This window comes from Metopolophium dirhodum, chromosome 6, assembly GCF_019925205.1.
Source record: "Metopolophium dirhodum isolate CAU chromosome 6, ASM1992520v1, whole genome shotgun sequence".
Classification (NCBI taxonomy): domain Eukaryota; kingdom Metazoa; phylum Arthropoda; class Insecta; order Hemiptera; family Aphididae; genus Metopolophium; species Metopolophium dirhodum.
The window spans coordinates 25199278-25226099 of record NC_083565.1 but is presented as its reverse complement, the minus strand read 5'-3'; the positions used below and the strand labels follow the sequence as shown (position 1 = coordinate 25226099).

Below are 26822 nucleotides of genomic sequence, written 5' to 3'. Positions count from 1 at the left end.
GTTTAATACAATCCATTATACATTGACCCATTTGTAACCTACTGTATAGCAGAGCAACATCCACTTCCCCGCTTTTCTTTAATTACGTTTAAAATATTATTCCATTATTTTTATTATTCAAACATAACAAAATCGACCAATTATTATGTTTTTACGAGATTTGCTTAAATAACCGTTCTAAATTATTTATGTGTAACAGACGCTTATATTTGATAACCTAATGAATGGTTATCGGAATTTATCTGTTCTCAATAACCAATTATTACATTCGATAAACGATTCCTGAAACTTACTCGACTTATTAAGTTCTTATGAGTTTTCAAATTGTTAATTTTTAATTATTTAAACATTATTTTCCAAGAGCTGGAGTTACAATTTCCTTGTACTAATTATTGAATAAGAGTAAATTTATAAGGACGTCACGCCAGCACATGGTTATTACTTATTTATTATTATTTATTAAAAATGTTAAAATGATTTATAAACATCAACAAATGACTTAAAAAATGACCACAGAAATACCAAAAATTACTTTTTAATGACCTAACATTTTTAAAAATTTAAGGTTAAAATAATTACGTTTTATACAATTCATGGGTCATAAATCGTATTTATTATAGGTTATAGGTCTTTAAAAATGTTTACTCTCAAAGGAGCCTTCCAAAATATTTTTTTGAAGTTTGAAATAATTCGATCAACTTTCACTACAGTTTATGAAATAATCGTAGATTGCTACAACAAACGATAAAGATGATGAGCGTCGATAATGGAAACTAAATATGTTACGATGAAGTTAGATCTTAAAGAACACAGTTACTGTTGTACCTTTAAAATACACTCTAATATTACCGTTAACTAAACTACAATTGTACTACTGTTTACTGAACATTAGATATAGGTAACTTAGTATGTTTTCTCTTGCTAGATGCAGATGCAAGATATAACTACGGGTTGGCGTACAGGCATCCTCTATTGTTATTTATTTGAACACCATTATAATATAATATGATAATATTTTATCCTATTATATAATAAATTATTTAAAAAACCGTATTGATGAAATTGCTCCCGTCATTCTACCGTTTTTAACGAATATTTCTGAAAAAGTATAAAATATACCAAATATAACTGCGATTCCACGAGTCAATGCCTAAGAAACAGCTATGTAAAAAAATGTTCCATGTTTAAGTTTAAAAGTCGTGATCTAAGATTATTAAGTAGTAAGTAACTGATTAGTTTAATACATTTTATTCTTATGTAATTATTTCAGTATTTGGATGTAGCACTATATAATCTTGTACCTTTAAGACACTCTATAACCTTGGTAAAGAAAATATAATAATATTCTTTCCCTTGGTACTTTCTCTCTCACTCACTCACTCTCTCTCTCTCTCTCTCTCTCTCTCTCTCACTCACTCTATACCTCTCTCACACACGCCACACACTGTTTCCAAACAAACACGTATTCTATACGACTAAAGTTATTGACTATACGATACACGTGTGCTCAAGCTCACGCACGCGCACGCACACTACGTACACTCTCTGCACGTACACTCACAATGTATTGTATTAGAAGAAGACACAAAAGACGCCGACACTGTAGCAATAACCCCAAGACCACTCATCCGAAATGCGTCATTGTTAAAATTTAACGATTGGTATAGTGATAATACCCCGCGGACACCTCTACTCCGCTCGTGAACCCCTCAAAAAGACCCATTACACTGCGTGTTTGAGCAGCTGCTATACGGCGCGGTCGCAGCTGCTGTGCGGCGCGGTCGCAGCTGAAGCATTGAAAATAATATTTTTTCTCGTAGTATTGACGATTCGAACACGTCTTATAATTTACTTTCCTCGCTACACATTTTTGTTTCGAGTTGTATCTTTGAAATTACAATAGTTATATTATTACAAAACTTTTGCATGACAATGTCGAACACAACTGTACAGATTACAGGATTATTACATCGTATAATATATTATGATAAAATCCGTTTATCCATTATTGACTTTTATAGGCCCTTAGTAGACGGCAATCGGAATAAAAGTCCCCAAACTACAATATTACCCACAACCACATGCAAATCATTAAACACATATTTTTTGAATGTTGATTAGTATCTATAATAACCACGTTATTAATATATAATTACAAATACGTATGTTATATTATATTATACTATATTATTATAAAAAAATTAAAAAAATTATATATAGTGATAATAGAATATTAATGATAATATAAATAATATTTTGTTTTAAATTACGATAATATATTATGTGTAATTCAACTTAACAACAAAAATATGCAATTTATAATATTCCCAGACAGCAGTTTTTTGTTTGAAAATATTATTATAACATAATCACGAATAATATTAGTATAAAGTTATTTTAATAATATTTTAATATTATGATCATTACAGAATGCTGTCTGGGTTGTTGTTTAAATTTTAGAAAATTATTTATAATATTATATATTTATATGTATATATTAAATATTTGAATGATATAATATAGTATAATATTATAATATAATATACGTATTTGTAATTAAATATTAATAATTTTGGTAATTATAGATACTAAATACTAATGAAATTAACGTTTAAAAAATAATTGTTCAACCATGTGGTGTTGTGAGTAATATTGTAGTCTTGGGATTTTTTTCCTAGGATCGGGGATTTTTTTTCCCGGGATTTTTATTCCGTAATATTCTTAGTGGACAGTAGTCTATAAAGAAGTTAGAAGAAGGTTAACGAATCTATATAACATCTAATCGAACACCGTCTAAATATAAAAGCGTATTAATATAGAGCACCAATTTTTTTATCTAGTTTTTTATATCGTGGCGATTGATTCCATATTACTTTACATGTTATTTGAGATTATTGAAACCATACTAAATATTATTATGTTTCTTCTTTATATTTGTACGCGTGTCACGTGTTGACCATGACATAGATAGGCCATATTAAGGAACAATATATTTTATACAATATAATAATATTTAAATATTTTCCGACGAAATTACTATCTATGATAAGATAAAATAAACTCAAGAGAATTGGATCAGTGTATGGGCATGACGTATAGAGATTTAAATTGAGTTGTATTACTTGTATTGAAATATTCGATATTCGAAAATCGTTGAAACTCTTAAAATTATTTTAAGTTTCCGGTAATCTTGAATTAGTTAATTAAATAATGTTTTTAAATTTTTAATAATATCATTGTTTACCGAATATCCGAAACTATATATAATAATATAGACGTGCGCACGGGTGCAACGAATAGTGGTTTCGCCGTACCTATCCCACAATTTATTTAAAAGGCTCATATTATATACTATAATATCTATAGAAACGTGGACTTATAATATTGTCCCTTAAAAAATGTTTCAAATAAACTCGGATTTGTTTTAAACTATAATTTCTTCATACGAGGCCATAAATGCGACGATGTTATGGATACTTTTTACTTTTACCTCATATATGCCCGAGTAACTAAAGGCAACTATTTATACATAACAATTACGAATACATTTCTACCAATTTCCACTATACTATTATAACCTGTAAAATAATAGCAACCATTTATAAACAGTTATTTTTTTGGTATTTTCATCGTGGAACTGAATCTCAAAATCCTAGCTCTAACCTAACCTCTTTAAAATGTGAATTTTGAAAAAATTGGGTACTACTACACGGTAGTCGGTAGTACGAAGTATTGTCAATATTTCAGGTATCTAGCTATCATAGTTTAGGTTCTATATACGATTATCAGCCAGTCAGGACACGGTCGATTATATATATATATATAATATGCTATATAAATAAAAAAAAATATATAGATATAATAGGTATGAATAATAATTAAAATATATATATATTGAATTATTATATGAATGTTTAATGTCGAAGAAAATTTATAAAATTATTTATCCATGTGAGCAGTCACTTGTACAATGTACATATACAGACACAACCATGCACTTACCTAAATAATTCTACTTGACAGTCGATAACCGTTAAATTAGGGAACTGAGTATACTGTGCGAATGATACGTGTACATCATTTTTACTTAACACATCAACGTCATAACGAAGGGCTTATTAATCTGTCGCACCGATTAAGAAAGTGTGCTGTATCAATTACAAAATCTTGATTACGACTATATATCACATTTTATATTTAACCGTTGAACCGTTTGTTTAGAATTACAATATACAAACATTTTCTGGTCTACCATCTACGAAAATAATAATATCAGTATACAGAAAGTGAGCAATCTAGACAAGGGAAATTAATTAACTATGTATATTATTCGCAAATAGCTATGTTTGAAACTAGAATAAAGACAATATCTGTCGCGGCCGTTCGAATAATTTTTCGAATTGGCTACCAACAACTTGCTGGATATGAAATTTCGGAATTTTTAAAAATGTTCTCCATGATCAGTATGCAGCTCCAGGTTTACGCGTCGGGACCGGTTGTATAAAACCAAAAACCACCCTTGCTAAATTATTTTTCTCCCTCGGTTGTGGCTTTTGCTCTTGCTCTTTGTTATGCGTGCAATACGTTGACGACGAGTTTTCGCTTTCACGTTTCTGCTCGTATTATTCCAGTACGACCGCACCCCATCGACCTACTACATCGAGGGTAACAACGGCCCAACAGCTGGCAACAGCATTGATTGTTTGGTTGCTAGGAAACACCCTATTTTCGGCAGTATCCCGCACCCACGGATATAATATAATACAACAGGTTAGCCAAATTCGCTTAATGTTATAGTCGGTAAAATAAATTTTGAAATGTTATATGAAAATAACCAAAATAAATAAATAAATTGGAATTTATAACATAGTGATATTTTGATCATATTAATGATGAAATTGTGAACATTGACATTTTTATAAGAAAATTTGGCCGTTTTCTGACTTCAAAATATTATATAATAAATTATTGTGGGTGCCTACACGAAGTCGGCTATCTAGTGACAAGTGTCGAGTAGTATACTTATTATAATATAATATCGAAGCCTGCGGCACATATTATCTCGACCGCACAGGGCCGGTTCAAGCGAAAATAGTGAACTAGGTAAAATCAAATTTTGCCACCCCTAACAATATAATATTATCAGTATTTTGAAAATGCTGCCTTCTTCCTAAAGTGCTGCTTAAGTGCCGCCCTAAACGTGGGGCTATGTCGCCTACCCCTTAAGCTGGGCCTGCGGCCGCACCTGTAGGCCGTACATTTATGATTGTTATATAACAAGTTTTTATTCTCACCGCACGGGTTCTGAATTTCTGATGCCCTTTTTGGCCCCCAATGTCAGTTTGTTATGAATAGGTCTAAACATTTATATATTTTATGTTCAGACATTCTTATTTTGCTTGTACGCCAAAAGGCATAGTTTCAAATTCTAAAATAAAGCACTCATAATAAATTTAAAAAAATCATATGCACGAGTCGTAACAATAATCGAAAATTAAAATTCCTTATAGCAGCATTTTTATTTATAAGTACATAGGTATACTACTAGTAAATAATAACAATAATACTCTACAATTTTAATAATATATTAATGTATTGTATTTGAATTTGCTCACAGACCCTCTCTGCTGTCGGTTATTCCTACGGGAAAAAAGAAGTATAATAATATACAAAATACGATTTATTGGGCCGTAGAAATTGTATATTATATTATAGCTCTTGCTTTTTTATTGATTAAACTAAATAGTATATCTGTAGCTTTATAGCTATGTATAAAAAATATTTCTCATTTTATAATTATGTAATATAAATATTTGCAAAGTATTATTAAAACCAAACTGATATATTTAATGTTATTTTCAGTTTCTCTGTGAACCAAATGATATGCCTAAAATACGGACCAATCTAGAAAAATATAATTATGACATAGTTCATGCCGAAGAGGAGCACTTGGCACCACAAAAAGTAACAGTAAGCGATATAGAATATATGAACATTTAACAAAATTCATTAATAACGTTCAAGGATTACCTGATGTCATTCAAGTTTATGATTATGTGAATTAATGTTATAATGTAAAATTGTTAACCGTCAAGTAATAAAATATTTTGTTAATAAATGCCATTAATTTATGTGGCACCTTTTAAATTCTTTTTTTACTTAACCTATTACTTTATATTCAGACAAGTTTTAGATATATGTATGGAACAATTAATAATATGACGTATGTGTATTGTACTAATACTAACATTATTAAATAATAATATATTATATCAAATAATTATGTTATTTTTAATTTCGTCCGTCATCGTTTTTTCTACAAGAGTCAAGAAGGAATGATCTAAAAGTTGCTTATCTATTAATTATAAATTATATTATTTAGTTGGTTCTTTTTAAAAAGGTCATTTTTAAATGTTATCGTTTTATTACGGTCAAATAAAAGTTATCGACAAATTTCGGATAAATGATATATTATATTAATATGGTATATTATCAATTATCATAATTAAAAAACAAAAGTATGTACATATGTCTTGTCAAATAAATTAAATAAATAAATTAAATGAATACAAAAAACTGGCTACAATTAATTATCGTTAAGTTATGCATAGCAATGAACGTTATGAAAATACCACGTGTAAAATATATAGACATAATAATAATGTGCATTTTTAAAATACAATGTTTTATTTTAGTTTTGTTCTTATAGGGTATAGTCTATATGAAATAGGTTAACTTAACCTTATACAATTTTAAATTATTATTATTTGACACACATACATAAACACTCATGCTATAAACCAACACTAGATGAATTTACACGCGAGTTATTAACTAATTAATAATTATTATTTAAATTTCCTATCCCTTTTGAATAATTAAAAATCGAATAACGCATACCATTAATAATCGTACTTATATAGTTGCTATATAGACTGTAATAGTTGTGTCTTAGGTTCGTTTTCTCTGCAGCGTCTGGACGCTTATAATTGTTTGAAGCACACTTAAATATTTTGTGTAAAAGGTAAATGTATGTACTTGTACTTGTACCTACGTAATATTGTTAACTTAATATTTGTTATACAATTAAAAAAAAATTAATTGGGTGCCTATAATGTCTTATGTTATTAAACTAACACGACAAATATTTAATAGTGTTACTGCTATGAAACTGTGCGAGGGTGATACAATATATCCGTTCATCCATATGTTATTTTTCGATCAAAAAATGTCTGAACTACAAATCCCTCCCCCTGCATCTAACTTAAAGGCCTATATAGTTGCACTTATATGCTAGCACCTCAACTTGAAAACATCGTGGTTAATAGTATACTGATAAATTATAGGTATACTATAATAATTGTTTATCACAACGTTGTGCCGAAAATCACACAAAGTCGCCGTAAAAATGTTGTTGGTTGCTTAAGATCAATATTATAGACAATACGCTAAAATAGTGTGTATTAGTGTACCCGGCGGATGGATTCAGCTACTATCAATTAAAGGTGTCGGCACCGATGCGGTCGGGACATTTGCGGTCGGCACCTTTTGCGTGCCATTTGCGGTCAATTTATTTCTATCTACCTGAGATTTGGGTGCTAAATATAATATTTTATATACTATATACTTAATTTATGCTAATAGGTATAATATAATACTTTTTTACTATAATTCATTACATATTTAAACTTGATAAATGATAATGACATCGAATATCCACGATCAACCAAACGACTGTATCATAAATTGGTTTATCCAGTATAAATAAATATCACGGCCAACACATTTTCATACTATGGCAGTATGGCGTATAACGTGTAAGTAGGTGAATTGTGATTGACAAAAATATTATTATTATGTGCATTTTAGATTCTGAGCGGAGCGATGAATGTATTGATTTTACAATTTTACAATGTGTTTTTTTTTTAATTTTTAATTTTTTTTTTTTTTTAATTTAATTTTTATTTTTGTGTTTGTCATTAGATTTAAAAAAAAATTAGGGTATGTTCTTTATGTAAGTACAGTGAATTGTGATTGACAAGTATATATAATTACCTATATCAATTATAGCAAAAGAGTATTATATTATACCTATTAGCATAAATTAAGTATATAGTATATAAAATATTATATATAGCACCCAAATCTTATAGTCAGGTAGATAGAAATAAATTGACCGCAAATGGCACGCAAAAGGTGCCGACCGCAAATGTCCCGGAACCCAATTAAAAGGCAAAAATCGTTTACACGTATTAATGTGTTGACACACGGCCGGCAATCGCATGTGTTTAACCCAAATACCTAACCCTCCACCGCGCTTGGTTTCGACCGCCATCAACAGGTGAAGAGTTTTCGCGACAATATTGTAGAGACGAGAAATATGCAATTCCGCGGCGAATACTCCGCGCGCGATTCACAAGGTCATCACAATTCGAAACTGCGGCCGCCGAGAGGTCAGCGCAAATTTTTTTATTTATTACGATTCACGATAATGACGTTTGCATAATCCGATAGTGCAATATATTATAGGGAATAAGTAGGTATACATTGGCCACCGTGTTTTGTGTACTGCACTGTTGCAGTGTACCCACATACATTTTATATTGTATAGTTGCAAATATTTTTGCGACTTTGCGACGGCGATCGCCTTTAATTAGTCCGTTCGCAGCTTTTATCAGGCTCCGTAGCGTAGTCCGTAACATCTTATTGATGCATTTTTCGAGTGCATAATATTATTATGTTTTTATTTATATTATGTCGTTACTCGTCTCGATACTATATTTCGACGTATTAGTTTCGTTTTAATACTACACGACCATTCCACGATCGTTGTTATTGCAATATTATAATATTATATTGAACGTGTAAATCGCGACCTCAGTTCGCCCGTTGATGTTATTTTTACGACCATAATAATATAATATTACGACAAAGCAACTATCACAATACCCCTATAAGATACCCGTATATTATACGTGTAAATGACGTGTAACGATTTTGTGTTTTGTGCGCTGTGTTCGGTAGATATACAGTTCAGTGCCACCCACGCGCTGCGCCGCTTTTATAAGTCGATCAATATTTCACCAGAGTACCAACTTACTACCACGGCGAGTGGGTCAAACGAAAAATCCGTATAATATGAATATATGTGCGACGATTTGAAAAATCCACGCTGCTCTGTAGGACCTAGTCAAATCGGAGATGGCGGCCGGTCCAAGTCTTCTACAAACTATAATAATATTATAATAATGATTTACGTTATGATCAGGGTGCGGATTTAAACGAAAAGTGCTTTTTTTTTTATTCTGAATATTCCGAAATTTTGCATTCCAAGCACAACGATTACTTCATACATGAAACGTTTACCTAGTTTGCATTTTTGGATAGTAGAGTATTCAGTATAATATTAACGAGAAACTAATAAAACAACATTTTCCGTTTTAGATTTTGATGGTCGAGCGGTATTTTACTTACACTTATTTACGCCGTTATATTATGATACGTCAGTACTCAGTATTGACTTCAAGTTAAAAGCTACCATATAATAATAATATAAGATGACAAACATAATATTATAATAATTGCAATATTTTAGGAAAAAATATAATTTTAAAACACTTCATAATATGATTTTAAATTATTTGTACACAATTTAGGTTTTGATAAAGTATCTGTAATCCTAAAATAATTACTTCAGCTTTGTTTTTATTTATAAAATAGATTTAAAAGTCACTAGATTATATATAAATCACGATTCTGTTTAGAACTTAACTCTGCCTACACAAACTGAATTTATTAACTGTATACGTACAGAGATTGTTGTACCTATATAATACTATATACCTAGTTGTAATAAATGTATAAGTATATGCATTTTTTGTGCTAAACCTTAACTATTATAAACAATAATATTGTCAGTCAAATAGTCAGCATACCAAATAAATATAAAATAATTGAATACATAGATACTCATTTTGGTATTTTTAATAATTAGAAACACTATTTTCGAGTGCCTGAATTGGTGCAATTTATTTATCTTTATTTTGGTGCAAATTATACAAACTCCCATATTATCCGAATGCCACTAGCATAACACACTGTAGAGCATTTTGCTAGATTCGATGTGCAACACCGTACTTTGGCCACGATTCCGACGGGCGCCTACCTGTAGTAATGGACATTTATGGAATTCGGTAGAAATAACACGCAAACGCATTGACTACCTGTTCGCGAACGGCCGGACCAGACCGCTTTCAGACCAAATTCACGGTCAAATTCAAAACCGGCTATGCGACGTTATTGCGCTTTATAGCAAACGGATTTATATAGACGAAATATTCTTTAAAACTAGTTTTAAAAATATTATTGACAATAAATAATAATAATACTATAATATGCAATAAAATATGTATTTGTTATTAAATATGAACTCGACAAAAAAGTAACGAACATCGACCGCATCAATATATTGGTAATCACTAATCGCCAATCGGAAAAAAAGTCCCGTCATAAAGTCCCGATGAATAAAGTTTCACACTAGGAAAAATAGTCCCGGAAAAAAAGTTTAGAGAAAAATTTACCGAAAATCTTATTCTTGTACAGCGTTCTACATTTGTGCTTTATATTTTAGTGTGTAGTCTATAAAATGCTTGTACATAATATATATTTGTTAATTGTTATCTACTATAATAACTATCGTAACCCGTGAAAAAAAAAGTCCAGGAAAAAAATTAGTGAAAAATAAATTTACTGAAATAACTACTTATTCTTATAATAGTCGTCTATAATTGTAACTTTGTGGATATTATTATTAATAATGATGTGCTGACAACTGACACTAGTTATGATAAGCAGGGAAGTTGTTACAGAAGAATTCCAAGTTTTTATTCCAAAACGTAATAATTCAACGTGATTGTTTTGAAATCATAAGCTGAGATTAAAAGTATAAACAAGATATTATATGTATTATAAATCACAAATCTTATGGATACAGAATATAATATGTGGAAAAATGTAAAAAAACGTTATTAAATAATACATAAAAAAATTTAACAAATTTGAGTAGTGCAAATTTCTTATCAGATTTCATATAGCTTATTCATAAGTCATAATATTTAATATATAAATGTGTATTGTGTATTTTTATTTTATCTACATAGAAATCCGTTCTATTAGGAAGTCATTAACGTCGGTTGAGAATCGTCCATTAAACAAAACGATAATATGTACCTACGTTACAATTATATATTTGTCTTTACATGTTTTTTGGTATGGCTACGTTGCATCTAAACCATGTTGAATCGTGTTTACAAAGTATAATCGTCGGAATCTTGTATGCAATATAGTTTCTGAAATGGCTCCGCAATTTTGTGGAGTTGTGTTGCGCAGCCATTGACATCATAATATAAATATTAAATATTTTAATATGGAATTCTGTCTATACATTGACTGACATATTATTATGTCGTTTTTAATAACGCCACTGCCGTCAGCCATGGGATTTTATAGTTATTCGTGTACTCGAATCCACAAAAACCCGTAGAGTGATATACTGACACCATTTTCAGAAAATTCGTCTCATAGGTACAACGTAAACGAAGTTTCAACTAGTAAGTAGGTACTTATTATTGTAAATTACGACTAAAATTAGGGTTTTGTATACGCACATCAATTTCACATTGAAACCCTTTGTTATTTGATAAATCATTTTAATAAAACTGTTTTATTAATTATCTGTATACTGGGAATCAGTGCACACAGAATATAGTAGACCCAACAATTAAACCTATACCTACTAACACTGATTAATCATTTTATCACTGGGACTTAAAATATTGTTATCAATAAAAAGCCGCGTCCGGACAAAAATGGTTCAATAAAGGTTAGACCTAATGTGCGTCATCGTATACGTTTTTGACCAACCTAATAATATAATTGCGTCAGAAAAGTCGATAACTCATAATAACAACTATGATGATAACTGATGTCTGATAAGTTACTATTAAAACACTTAAAATTGGCAATTAGGCATAGTAATATAATTTGTTAGTTGTTAGTAGATACCTACCTATAATTATTATTGTGGTTTGCTATATTATTATATAATGTTTTGTATGTATAGGTATTATATAATATCCAATTATTAAATATTACACGTTATAATCATTATATTAATTATTAATATCGTTTAAATCGATATATTATTTTAGACATTTTAAATTACACATGATTTAATATGAGTTATGATCATTGATCTTGAATTCGTGAATCATATTTTCTATATTTTTATATTAGTTTAAAACAAATAACAATAATATATTATATTGTTGCATATTTATTATGTAATCATATATTTTTTAATAGTATTTGCAATAATAAAGTACTACATCGATGCAGCTAGGTACCCCAAAGAGTTATGATTGGTTCTGGAAGTGAAGGGATCTCCGGTGCGTAATTTTTGAAAATTTGTATACGTGATGGCGCTTTTTTAAATATTGTTTTTACATTGGCTACGATTTTATAACAGTATCAAACTGATTTCGTACTTTTAGTTACTTCCGTACTATTAGTTGGATTAAAGAATGAATATAATTAAAAACTTAGGGGGCTTAAATAAAACTAGAGGGGGCTAACCTCCCCCTAGACCCCCCCAAATTGCGCCTATGATTATTACATCGCATAATATATTATGATAAAATCCGTTTATTCGTTATTGGCTTTTATAGGCTCTTAGTAGACAGTAATCGGAATAAAAATCCCCAAACTACCATATTACTCACAACCACATGCAAATGGTTAAACAAATATTTTTTTTAACGTTAATTAGTATCTATAATTACCACATTATTAATATTTAATTACAAACACGTATGTTATATTATATTATACTATTTATACTATATTATATCATTCAAAAAAATGATATGTAGTGATAATAGAATATTAATGATAATATTATAAATAATATATTGTTTGATTGACTTGACGACAAAATTATGCAAATTATAATATTCCCAGACAGCAATTTTTTGTTTAAAAATATTATTATAACATAATCACGAATAATATTAGTATCCAGTTATTTTAATAATATTATAATATTATTATCATTACAGAATGCTGTCTGGGTTGTTGTTTCAAATTTTAGAAAATTATTTATAATATTATATATTTATATATATATTAATTTTTTGAATGATAAAATATAGTATAATATTATATTGGTAATGTTGATAATGTGGTAATTATAGATACTAAATACTAATAAAATTAACGTTTAAAAAATAATTGTTCAACCATTTGCATATGGTTGTGAGTAATATTGTAGTCTTGGGATTTTTTCCCTAGGATCGGGGATTTTTTTTCCTGAGGAAGTTTAAGTAATATAATTAGTTCTTTTGTATTATATATTTGTATGGAATGTTCATCAGTTCATGCTGATTAATTTAATTTTAACCGATTTGTTTAATATATTTTATTTTTATGTAATTATTTCAGTATTTGGGTGTAGTACTGTATGTACCTTGTACCTGTAAACCACTCAGCTATAACCTTGGTAAAGAAAATATAATAATATTATTTCCCCTTAGTGCTTCCTCTATCTCTCTCTCACACACCACTCACTGTTTCCAAACAAACACGTATTCTATACGACTAAAGTTATTGACTATACGATACACGTGTGCTCAAGCTCACGCACGCGCACGCACACTACGTACACTCTCTGCACGTACACTCACAATGTATTGTATTAGAAGAAGACACAAAAGACGCCGACACTGTAGCAATAACCCCAAGACCACTCATCCGAAATGCGTCATTGTTAAAATTTAACGATTGGTATAGTGATAATACCCCGCGGACACCTCTACTCCGCTCGTGAACCCCTCAAAAAGACCCATTACACTGCGTGTTTGAGCAGCTGCTATACGGCGCGGTCGCAGATGAAGTATTGAAAATAATATTTTTTCTCGTAGTGACGATTTGAACACGTCTTATAATTTACTTTCCTCGCTACAAATTTTTGTTTCGAGTTGTATCGTTGAAATTAGTAATTACAATAGTAATATAATTACAAAACTTTTGCACGACTATGTCGAACACAACTGTACAAATTACAGGATTATTACATCGCAAAATATATTATGATAAAATCCGTTTATTCGTTATTGACTTTTATATGCCCTTAGTAGACGGTAATCGGAATAAAAGTCCCCAAACTGCAATATTACCCACAACCACTTGCAAATGGTTAAACACTTATTTTTTGAATGTTGATTAGTATCTATAATAACCACATTAATAATATTTAATTACAAATAAATTAAAAAGCTATTTATTAATTTTATTAAATACCGTCATGTTTAAATTTCCTATTACAAAAAAAATATATGAAAAATGTAAGAGTTAATTCACTAAATCATCATACATTAATTATTAATTAATATATTGATTTTAAAAACAATTCATAATATGTTGATATTGAGGTTAATATATACTAGTATTCATATTACCTATGTGCTACCAAAATGCATATATTTTGAAAACCTTTTTATAAGCAATTATTACTCATTGTCAATTTCCATTTTTTTTAGCTTTTTTTTCTATAAATATCAATAAAATTTTACCTGTTGAGTAAAAAAGCTTGAAAATTTAATAGAAGGCTCCTGGTTATTGTTTTAAAGGCAGATGAAAAAAATTAAAAATCTTTAGTCACAGTTTTTATTTATAAGCATTTAAAGTTCAAATTTTGACAAAATACGGAAAAATCACGAAAATTAGCAAATTATTTTGAGTTGAGAATTCATAAAAATTTTTCTTTTTAAATCTAAGATTTGAAAATGTAATATAAGATTACTCATAAGTTTGTCTACCTTTATCAAAAAAAAAAATTTCTACAAGAAACTTAAATTACATTTTTATGAGGGTCTGAAATTTATATTTTTACAACATTTGATATTCACTCGATTTCTCATGTAACAATTTTCTTATTTTATTGTAATTAAAAAACGAATGACTGTATGTTTATATTAGCATTTTCTATACACCATAAAATTTTGAAAATATTTTGACTCTTTTTGAGCTGTTTACGGACATTGTCAGTTTTACATTTTTTTAGTTTTTAGATTCTGAGCGAAGCGATGAATGTATTGATTTTACAATGATATGCGTTTTTTTTTTTATTTTTTTTATTTTTGTGTTTGTCATCACCTTTTAGGACAGTAAAAGTGCTTGGATTTTCATCAATAGTAACTTTTCTGATAGGAAAGTGAATCTAGTTGGTACTTTGGTGGGTTAAAAGTAAACATTTCCCAGTAGTTTTCACAAGCGACGTGAAAAACAAAAGAAAAATTAAGGAAAAACGGGAATTTTTACGCAAAATCTGTTTTCGAGAAAATCGATTTTGGTTTTTGGTGTAACTCTAAAACAAATGACCGTAGGGACATGAAATTTTGACTGAATGTTTATATTAGCATTTTCTATACACCATAAAATTTACAAAATATTTTGACTCTTTTTGAGCTGTTGACGGACATTGTCAGTTTTCAATTTTTTTAGTTTTTTTTTTCTATAAATATCAATACATTTTTATTTGTTGGGTAAAAAAGCGTGAAAATTTAATATAAGGCTCCTGATATATCGTTCTAATAGCAGTTGAAAAATATTAAAAATACATATGCACAATTTTTTTTTATAAGCATTTAAAGTTCAAATTTTGACAACATTTATCAAATTTATAATTTATTAATTATTTTGTGGTTAAAAATTTATAAATTTTATAAATTTTTTAACTTTTATGGCTAAGGATTGAAAATTTAAAACAAGGCTCCACGTAAATAGGTTATATATAAATTACTTTATTCACAATAATATCATCAAATATACTTGGAAAAATCATAGGCTGACTGACCGTTTTCGCTCAGAATCGTTTTTCTTATACAATGATATTATATCATTGAATTCAAATTTAACACCATCCATTACAGTGACCCACTTGTAACCTACTGTACAGCAGAGCGACATCCACGTATCCACCTTTTTTCTTATTGTTTCTTCATTTAAGATGTAACTACTTACAGACTGCAAATATTATTTAAACAATAATTGTTCTACAGTTCGTCTAACCAGTAGTCATATTATTTATACAATAACACTATTCACTCTTTTCTGACAAAAGATAAATTGATATATCTACTCCACAAACATACAGATTAATCGTTGTGTGGGCAATATAAAAATATTCAATGACTGCTGTCTACTGAGAAATTAGTATCAAACAAAAAGTATGTATAGGCGATAGATACCTATAAGATAAGTCATTAAAACCACCATATAAATGAAAATAAAGCAAATAAAGTATGAGTTTTAGTAAGATATCTAGAGCAATTGTCACCCATAGTATATTAATGTATGATGACAAGCATATACTTAAATGTTAAGGAATAATATAAAATTTGATCATAAAAAACACGTATTATTCTTCCTGTCAAACTATTTCAATATTGCTTATTATTAGTTATTTCATATTTATAATATCTTTTAGAATAAGTTATGTACAAAAAAATGAAAGAATTTCAAAAAAGTACTTGTTTATTTTGGAAATATACTATGGTTATAAGAATAATATTGTAATTTTTCTTTGTCTCAAAGTAGAATATACTGGTTCTAAAATTGTTTTCCAATTCTACAGGTCACATATTATGCCATTATGAGGAAGATGTGTACTGCCAGACGGAAACAGGTTGTTTGGGGTATTCTATCTTGAGATAGAATATATATTCTGCCTGCCAAACATTACGTACGTCGGTGGTCTCAAAAATATGGCCCACAATAAACATCTATTTCTTAAAAAATTAATGTGATTTGTAATACCTAGTATTATATACAGTTTTATTATAATATTATTATCTAACACTAACAACTGTATTTAATACTAAGTATAACAAATCACATTTTTTTTTTAAAGTTTTGAAGAAATAAATATTATAATTATATTAATTTAAAAAAAAAACTATAATAAATAAAATAAATAAATGTTTTATACATCTATTTTGTTATTTTTGATTTAGTATTAAGATGAGTAAAAAATTGTATTACTCTCGAACCTTTGACATATAATTGATATATGGGCCCGTTGGTAATTTGAGTTTGAGACCACTGACATATGTAGTATTTTAAAGAGCGTGTATTGCCACTATATTTAATTAAAATTGTATTAAAATAATAAATAATTAAATACAATATAAAAAAGAAGGATATTATTATCTTAATATTTATTAAATATAACATTTTAATAATTAATTTTATCTTATATGCTATATGGATAGAACTTAAATATCATAAAAATGTTAAAGTTTGATGTATTTTAAAACTGTTTTGCTTACAATAATAATAAAAATTATGGGGCTTCAGTTGTAGGAATAGGACTTGAAGGAGGGGATGGACTGTCAATTTCGATTACTACTCCTTGCTCAGAACTGGTAACAGCTTGTTGCGGCTGTACTTGAGCTTGTGGTTTTAAATCAACTACAGTAACTGGTTGTATAGCATTAGCGGCCTGTGCCTCATTTTCCTGTTTATCTTTTTCTTTTGGTGGTTCTTCTTCATTGTCACTTAATGTCAAATCAACAAAGCATAAGTTTTCATTTTCTTGGTGTTTGACAGTTTCAGTTTCAGGGTGTTCTACATTCATATCAAAGGATTTTTCTTCGTCGCTATCTAAATCCACAGAATCAATAGGTTTTAATTTTGCATCAGGAGTACTATTTGCGGTTTTCGTCTCTTTCTTTTCTTCATAAACTATCCATGTGCCATCAGCTAAAATTTCAATTTCCTTACTACTGTCTTTTAAATTTGGGCTAGACACAACATTCAAAAAATAGTTTTCTATTTGTATGTCATCATACAAACAGGGCTTATTGCATGTAGGGCACATCCAAGTAGGCTTTTTTTCGTTCATCAATATAAATGTGTGAGCATCAAAACATTGTAAATGATCACAATGGATAGATTTGGCAGGCATTTTCATTCTGATTTTACCCAATGGGCACACCAAGGAAAATCGATACGATGTGGTGGCCAAATCTGGATCCACATCTGCTAATTTTTTAATTATATAGTTTTTGGTCTGTTCTGAACTCCTACCTCCTTTATCTCGAAGTCTTTGTATCAAGGTTTCTGAAGTTAATCTTTTTACCAGATAAATAGACATAACGTAATTTTTTCCATCAGGAGTCCAATTGATATTGATCACGTTGGGAGTGATTGGAGAAAGTTTGATAAGTTGAGTGCAATTTATAGGTCTTGGAGATCGTCTGGATTCAGCTCCTGGCCGAGTATTAGGAGCAGTAGGTGGTAATGGACATGCTTTCGCACCAAACCGGATTTGTAGTCCAAGAGGCATAAAATCTGTTACCTCATTAGTCATAGGTTCCACTAACTGACTAATTCGAATCTGGAATTGATAAATATAATCATTTTTTCCTGGGGAAACATCACGATTCATGGCAACAAGATTGACATTCTCAAGTGACACAAAAAATTTTAATTGCGTTTCTTTCATACCTAAATAAATAAGACACTTATTATAAATATAATAAACTTAAGATAAATAATAAAATATATTGCTACCTCTAGGAACGTTCTGTAATGTGCACTTGTCAGTGCCAGCTAGAAAAGTCGGCTGAAGAACCTCGTCAATTACCTCATAAAATGGTAATTTTTTGAACTTGATTTGGGCTATAGTTTCAGGAGATGGAGTAAAAGAATTATTTACACCTGGCATTCCTTTCATATCATATCCCAATGGATCTTGTGACCCCACATTCATTTGTTGATTTGAGGACAAATGAGATGATGTAATAGAACGAGGTACAGAAGGCTGATAACTGCCCGATATATATTGAATGTTATTGTTAGCCATAGTATTTGCTCCAATGGAATTACTATAATTAATGCCTCTTTGAATTTGGGGCATAACCTGTGGTAACCCAGCTCGGGTCATATGCATTGGCTGTTGAGGATATTGTGGTGGTGGTTGGTACATTCTTTGTTGTGGAGCCTGTATCTGCCCCATGGTCATCATTTGTCTCTGTTGGGTTTGTAATAAGCTGCGCATCATAATATCATTATTATTAGGCAAATCTGTTTGCATGGAACGATATATTTCATATATTTTTGATACATATGCCGCATGGTTAAAGCCAGTTGGTCTAGTTCTTAATAATTCAAGTGCCCTATCTTTTAAGTCAGATTTTCGTCCTGATTTATTTCGACCAAAAGCTCCCAATAATGTTTGCAGGTCGTTAGTCCGGAAACTAGCCAGCATATTTTTATAACCTTCATCATGGTTGGTCATCATAGTCACTAAAAAAACAAATAAAAATAATAATAATTTAATTAGTTCTTTTTTATTAAGTAAATGTATAGTTATAAATAGTTATAATTATCACATAATAAAAATAAATATATTTTATCTTCTTTAAAATAGAATATGTATGGATTACACATCATCACATATAACTACGTATTTTTCAGTAAGCTGGGGACATTTGTAAACAAAATTGGTAAGTAATTTTCCTTAACGCCAAAACGCTAGACAATACCCTAAATAAAATACTGAGGAACAATTTAACTTTAACCACCCAACATTTAAAAATTATTACTTTTGAAACATTTGTATTTCAACTAGTTAAGAACAATGGTAAAAAACAATTTGCGGGAATCATATTAAAACCAATTAACCAGAATCCATTAAAAAATATAGTGGGTACAATTTGAAAAAATCAAGTTGATTTTGCTATTGGTACACCTGCTTGTTTAAAAATTTTGAAATTGTTATAAAAAAATTATCTGTGAAAAATAAAGTTTCACTTCTTTTTTTGTTTTAACAAAATTCTATATCATTGTTCCATAGTTGTTAAAAAACCCCGCTTACAATGACAAGATACACCTTGTATACATATCAACAAGGCTGGGCAAGTTAATGATTTTTTTTTAACTCGGTTAAGTTAAGATTATATGCAGCAATAACAATTAGTTAAAAGTTAACCATAGGTTAACTCAGTTAAGTTAAAAATTAATACACACTTTTTTTTAACTTTTTATTAAGTTAATTCGTTTATACAACGCTAGCGTATTTAATTTTTTTCCAACCCTAAACAAAATTATAGACTAGTGTTTATACTTTATACAGTATTTCCATATAAGTTAGATTCGGATGATATACATTTTTAACATTAAACAATTTACGGTAAATATTTTTTGACATTAAAACAAAATAGACTGAAATAGTGAAATATAATAAAATTAAAAACAAAATAAATTAACCTAACTTACTTCTTAAAATGAAAAATGAATTCGTTAATTTCACGTTCATTAAAAAAGAAATTTAATAAGTTAAGTTAATGAAAAGCCAAAAGTAATTAGTTAAGTTAAAAAGTTAAAATTAAATTAACTTTCTAACATAACTTTAACTTTTTAACTCGTTAATGCCCAGCCTTGCATATTCATATATTATAGACATGTAGTATATTATATATATTATATAATATGTTGGCTAAACCACAAAACAAATTTTAGAGGAAGTACTCCTCATTTACTATACTCTGTTACATTTGATATCTCTATAAATAAAATAAATTATAGATTAAAATCAATAGGATGTGTAGGATTATGCATTCTTTTTAGCTTACAAAACATAGATTTCTTAACATTAAGATTGTATTAGGTACCAACGAATTCAATTTTAAATCTTTTATTACTTTGTTAACAATTCCCGTTATTTAAAATATTTTACACTTATTAGTTATTACTCATTATACATAAATTATTACGCAAAATTTGATGCTATGTAAATGTGACTTATGAAGTAAGTACATTACAATCATCAGAATTTGTTTTAACATAAATATGTTTTTGGGCTAGGTACAGATATTTTTATTTTCTAACCAATTGCTAACCTAACCTAACGCTCATCATTATCACCATAGAAACAAATAAAATTTAAAATTTATCTAATTCCCACTAGATAACTATATATACAATTAATGGTTATATATTAATACATATTTATGATTCCTAAATTTTTTTTGAACTGGAAAATATTGAGCAGCGTGCTTTTTTCTATCAGTCAAAAAAAAAGTAAGTACCTTGTTTTTCAAAATTTTTTTTGAAATTACAAAATTTTTACCTATCTAATGGTTCACACGTGGTTTACCTTGGAGTACCTAGAAAAAATAATTTTAGTGTGAAAGGGCTCTTACTTCCAGTTTAAATAAGGGCAACAAGTATTTCAAACACTCCTAGATTCAGTGAATTACAAACAATTTTGAAGTAAAAAACAAGTTAAGGAAGCTAACTCTGCAGGCATACTAAATTCCTGGTATTTAAATGTAATTTAACACAACCTTAGTTCTATATTATAAAATTATCTTTTTTTGTTCTCCACATCCTGTCATTGTTACTTGCAGTAACGGTCTTGTTCTTCCCTACGCTTTTCTGAGCCCGTTGTCGTGACTTGCTGTGTACGTTCTTCTTCTTCCCTACATATTTTGGTATCGTTTCTTTTAAAATGTTTCCTTTCTCTATCATATTCCCTTAATTTTCTCTTATTTTCTTTTAACTGAATAACTGATAATTTTGCTTTTGGCATATTTTATTTAAGTATTTAAATGGAATTAATATTCGGTTTAATCGTAACCCTTACTGACCATTAATATTAATAGTTTTTGCTAAAAAATAAGTTTGCAAATTGGTATTAGGTACAACCAGTGGGCATAATAATCAACAAACAAATTGATTTGTTGTTTATTTATTTTCCATGGTTGTCACCCAACCTTTGTAACCCATCGCCATATATTAAAATTAAATTGTGACCATTACAGCGTAATATATTCAACAAGGGGTAGTAACTATACACGAGTAGCTACAGACGGTAATTAAATATCTTATTACAAACTATTGTAACTATGTACAGTAACTACGGACAACAAATAACTATTTTAATATCAACAATCATAACTATGTACCTATATGTAACTAAAGGACGGACACAACGGTGATATGAGGTGTTAACAAAAATGAGCACTGGTACTAAATAGAATTTATACCAATATCCTATTACGATTTCAAGAATTATATTGAAATATTTTTAAAGTGTTAAACAATAATTACCTGTAATAGTATTTCTTTTTTTCTTTAAATTGAACTGTACGCCAAAATTAATTTGAACAATCAATACGGTTGTGATTGTCGTTGGAAGCTCTAACACGACGAGCCGACTACCATTTGACCATGACACTTCACTTCTGATGAAAACTTTGATTTTGGCGTACCTAGTACCAAAGACACAAAGTGTGAGGTACGGAAAAGCGGTTGTCGCTGCTAGAATGATCGCTGTGGAACGCCGAATTGGACGTGAAATCACGTACGTCGTAACGATGATGAATAACAATAAAAAATCATTAACAATGAGGCAACAAGCCTACAACAATTTAGTTACGGGACGCTCACGCTAAAGGCGTGTTTCCACTTTTTGGATGTGTATACAAATCCTTTGCTGTGATTGGTCGGTTAGGTTAAGTTACCATACGATTAACCACGATACCGTGTTGTTGGACACAGCTGAACATTTTTCGTGTACATGGCAAACCTGTATTGTGGAAACCCGCCTTAAGGCGTACGATTATGAGGGGGACGCTTCGTGTGAGCCGCGTGTGATACTTAGATGTTGATAATGAGATCGTTGCCCGTTGGGCGCTTGGACGCTGGTCATGTTATCCGATGGTAAGTAACCACCATGGGCTAACATAAACTATGGAGTCTATGGAGACATAGATTAAACCACGGACTAAGATATACAGGTCGACTGGCCGACTGGACACGACATGGTTGGAGGGTGTGGAGGGTTGACTACGAAATGTAGTGCAACTGGCGGAGTTCGGGGGGATATTTTCCTTTTAGCATTACTAGCGCCGTCTTAGTGAATACACTTATGGAACTATAACACATCATACAAATTTCTAGTTCCATAAGTATCCACCTAGACAGCGCTAGTAATGCTAAAAGGAAAATAACCCTCCGAACTCCGCCTGTTATAATACATTTCGTAACCACAATATTCATCTCGTATCCAGTCCTGTATATCTTTAGGCCGGCGTGTTATGTAGTATAATCCATTCTTATATTATCTATGCAGCGAAATCAGCGGCCATTTTAGTTGAAGTTCTTTTGTTATCAAATTATAGTCAGTGATATCTGATATCTGTTATTCATTTTTAAAGCCATGATTTTAAGCAGTAACAAGTAACAACAACCAGTATAGGCAGACCCATGATATAAAAACAAGGTATGATCGTAACTTTTTGACGGTCAGATCATTCGGTAAGCACGTGACGTAGAGTAGTGTATAGTAGTAATAATTTAATGACAATATGATAATGCGGGTAAGCAAGCGACGTATTGCGCGGACTTGGACCAAATCTGGACTTTTGCGATCATACCATGTTCTTTATATCATGGGTAGATCGGCTACACAAGAATACATGATAATTTACAGTATTTGGCTACACCCTACTTACTTACCTACGATAGTTACTATCATGAGAATATGTGATAGTACTATCACACTATCGAATGTGTTCACACGAAGAGTATATGAAGGTGATAGTGAATAATTGTGATAGTAGGTGGAAAATTGATATAATATTATAAGCAAAATAAAAAAAAGATGTACAAACACTACAAACACTACAATAGTATGATAGTACGGTAGTCGAGCGTCCGCACGATGATAATTACTATGACTATCGTGAAAACTACTATCACACTATCATGCACGTGCGTGAGTCGCTTTCGTGATAGTTTGATAGTCACTATTGATCTGTTCGCACGATGACACTCTCTTGATAGCAGCTTTCACGATAGTAACTATCGCGTTTTACTATTATCGTGCGACCGCGGCTTAACATCATTTCAAGCGAAATACGCAATCCAGTTGGAAGAAACTTATTGTATTGCGACCATGGAGCCGGCAAGGAAACGAGGTGCACTAGCTGGGGACCTCGAACCGAGCCCCATAGGTCCCGACGATCTTGTTACGGGAATGGTTGAGTATACATTTATTAACATCCCCGTTTAAAATATTAAATCGTAGAACCAAACCAATATATTATAATATTTTATTATAATATGTCTGAGGCCATAGCCCGGTACGACAGGGAGTAATAAGATCGATTATAGATGATTTGGATCAAACAATTTTGGACAAAAGAACACAGATTTAGTTGTAAGCAACAAATAATAATGTTCCAACCATAGACCATAGAATAATGATACCTTTGGTTCCAACTATCTATCTTGTAAAAAGTTTATAGGTACATCAAATAATGTTAACTATGCAAAGATTTGGACCCCGAGTGTACAATTATTGGCCTATTTACAGGTTGCTGGTTTTTCATGCCAAATTTATATAATCGCTGGATATAATTATCTAAGTTGAGTTGGTTCACAACAATATTATTATTACATATCTATAATATTTTACTCGATTCCTCTCATAACGCAGTTTCGATATTATTATCCATTGCTAGTTATCATTTTTGAGAACAATATTGATTATGCGACAAGACATATTTCTGATCATATATGTAGTAAAATGTGTAAGCCGATTTTAGTTCTGTGTTAATAGAAAGTTGATTAGGTATTGACATATCGTTCACTGATTGTGTTTATTTTTATTTCAGTCAATTGATGTTGAATTTGAGGGCTGCAGTCCGGAAATCACAGATTTTCATTGTATTAAACAGTTATTACAACAACTGTTCTTAAAAGCCCCAGTAAACCTGTCTGATATGACTTCGTTACTGATTCATCAGCCCAAAATGGGCTCAGTTATTATAAAGGTATATAGTTTAATAATTCATGAGGATGCCACCCCAGTATTCATTGTCTCACTAAAGTACAACATAGCAAATTTGTGTTCAGCCGTTCCAATTTTGTGTAATAACCTGGTATGATGAATTGACCTATTATAAAACTTAAAAACCAAAAATATTATCTGTAAATGTGCCATGTTGTATGTTTATAAGACTGATTCGACACATGCAAGTGTGGCATCTTCTTTAGTAAAAGACACATAACCTTTAAAATTCAAAGTTTTTTTTTTTATTTATTCATTATATCAGATTTCAGGGGCTCCTATTGTTGGATTGTTCGTACATTATAGTAGATTAATTTATATTATTACATATTATTAAAATAGTTAGTGTGTTAAATTTAATTAGATTTGGCTAATTAGTTTTGAGTTGTAAATTAATCCTAAGGTAGAATTGACATTGCACGGATCAGAATGCTGATCTGGAAGGCCTGATCCTCTCCTTTCGTTTTCATAGCGCCGGCATTCTGTTAGTATGTGTTTGATGACAAACTGGAAGTTCTTCTCTCTTCATGAGGTTTTAATGAGTGATGTGGGTATGTCCTATCCTGTGGCAAGTGATGGAAGCCCCATGTTTTCTGGTGATGTTTTTAAAGAAAGGCCAAGGGTAGGTGGTTCTTTTGATTTTGTGTAATTTGGTGGATAGTATTACATTTACCCATTGGTCATGTCACATGACTAATGTGTGTCTTTGGCTATAATTCTTTTAATATCCTGGTATAAAAGGTCTGTGGATGTAAGAGGGTTGTTGGTTAAATGAGTTAGTTTGGCGGCCTTGTAAACATGTTTATTGCCTTTTATGTTACAATTTACAATGGCCAAGTATCCTGGTTATATTATATGATTTGTGTTTACTGGCGAGAGTAGCTCTAATCAGTGGCGAAACTATGGTGGTGCTAGGAGGCGCTTAAACACCCCCCCCCCCCCTCTTAACTTTAAACACTCGCATTCTTGCATTCAGATTAGATATATATTATTATTGTATAATAATCTTAAATAACAAAATGTAAATTTATAATTTTAGTAATTGTTTTGCAAAGAGATTTGTTGGGAGTTATAGACATACTCAGTACAGTACTACAAATTACAGTCCAAAACAAATACTGGGAAGACTGAAATTATTATTTATAATGTCATTGAGTCATTTAAAAATATGAGAACAGATAAGGCATTTTCAGAATAATTATTGTTAAAAATTGTACAATTTTGTGAAAAAAATACTATTGTTGGAAGTTTTTGATCCAAGTTAGTTCTATGCTTCTTAGCTTCTATGTTCATACTCAGACTATGATATTTAAGGCAAACTATTTAAAAATATAATTTTTTAAAGCGTTAAAACATAAAAGAACTCAACCAAATAATTTAATAAAAATATATAACCTATCCACTTGGAGATCACTACCAGACGAAATATCAAACACTATCGATACTATCGAAAGGAAATTATGCTTAAAACTTTAAATTTTTATATTATAAAATATTATAGTGAGATGTGTTGAATTTTGTTCTCTAATAATTGGTAGGTATGATTGTGGTAAATGTTATTTTTTACAATTCACCTTGAATTATTTTGATTTGAAATGTTGACGTTTTGTAATGTATAAATTCTATGGTAAAATTTTTTTTTTGCTTATTTTTGTATACTTGAGTAAAAATGACTATTATAATTGCAAACATAAAAGTTGAATTTTTTATAAATAGTTGAGTTTTTTTTTATTTTTAGCTCTGATTTAAAATTTGTATTTATTTTTAGATTCTGAGCAAGGAAGTTAGTGGTTTTAAATGGTATTTATTTATTTAATTTTTTTTTTATAACCTGTATACAAAATATCTACCAGATAGAGTTCTTTGATTTCAACATATAGTACCTTATCTTTTAGAAAATTGG

General features: G+C 29.9%; 1 protein-coding gene across 1 annotated transcript; it reads right to left on the bottom strand.

The window, feature by feature from the left end:
- Window positions 1–17243: 17243 nt before the first annotated feature.
- On the bottom strand, window positions 17244–22597 carry LOC132946486 (E3 SUMO-protein ligase PIAS2-like). Its single transcript, XM_061016506.1, has 3 exons — window positions 22174–22597; window positions 18631–19365; window positions 17244–18564 (listed from the first exon to the last, which is right to left on the bottom strand). Exons 2-3 carry the CDS (start codon window positions 19358–19360, stop codon window positions 17399–17401), a joined length of 1896 nt encoding a protein of 631 aa, XP_060872489.1. The 5' UTR covers window positions 19361–19365; window positions 22174–22597; the 3' UTR covers window positions 17244–17398.
- Window positions 22598–26822: the final 4225 nt, after the last annotated feature.

What these genes read in the sequence shown, in the direction of transcription:
- LOC132946486 (XM_061016506.1), bottom strand. Translation starts at nt 19,360, where the DNA reads ATGATGACCAACCATGATGAAGGTTATAAAAATATGCTGGCTAGTTTC. An exon ending in ATTACAGAACGTTCCTAGAG is followed by an intron (nt 18,565 to 18,630) that starts GTAGCAATATAT and finishes TTATTTATTTAG; the next exon opens with GTATGAAAGAAACGCAATTA.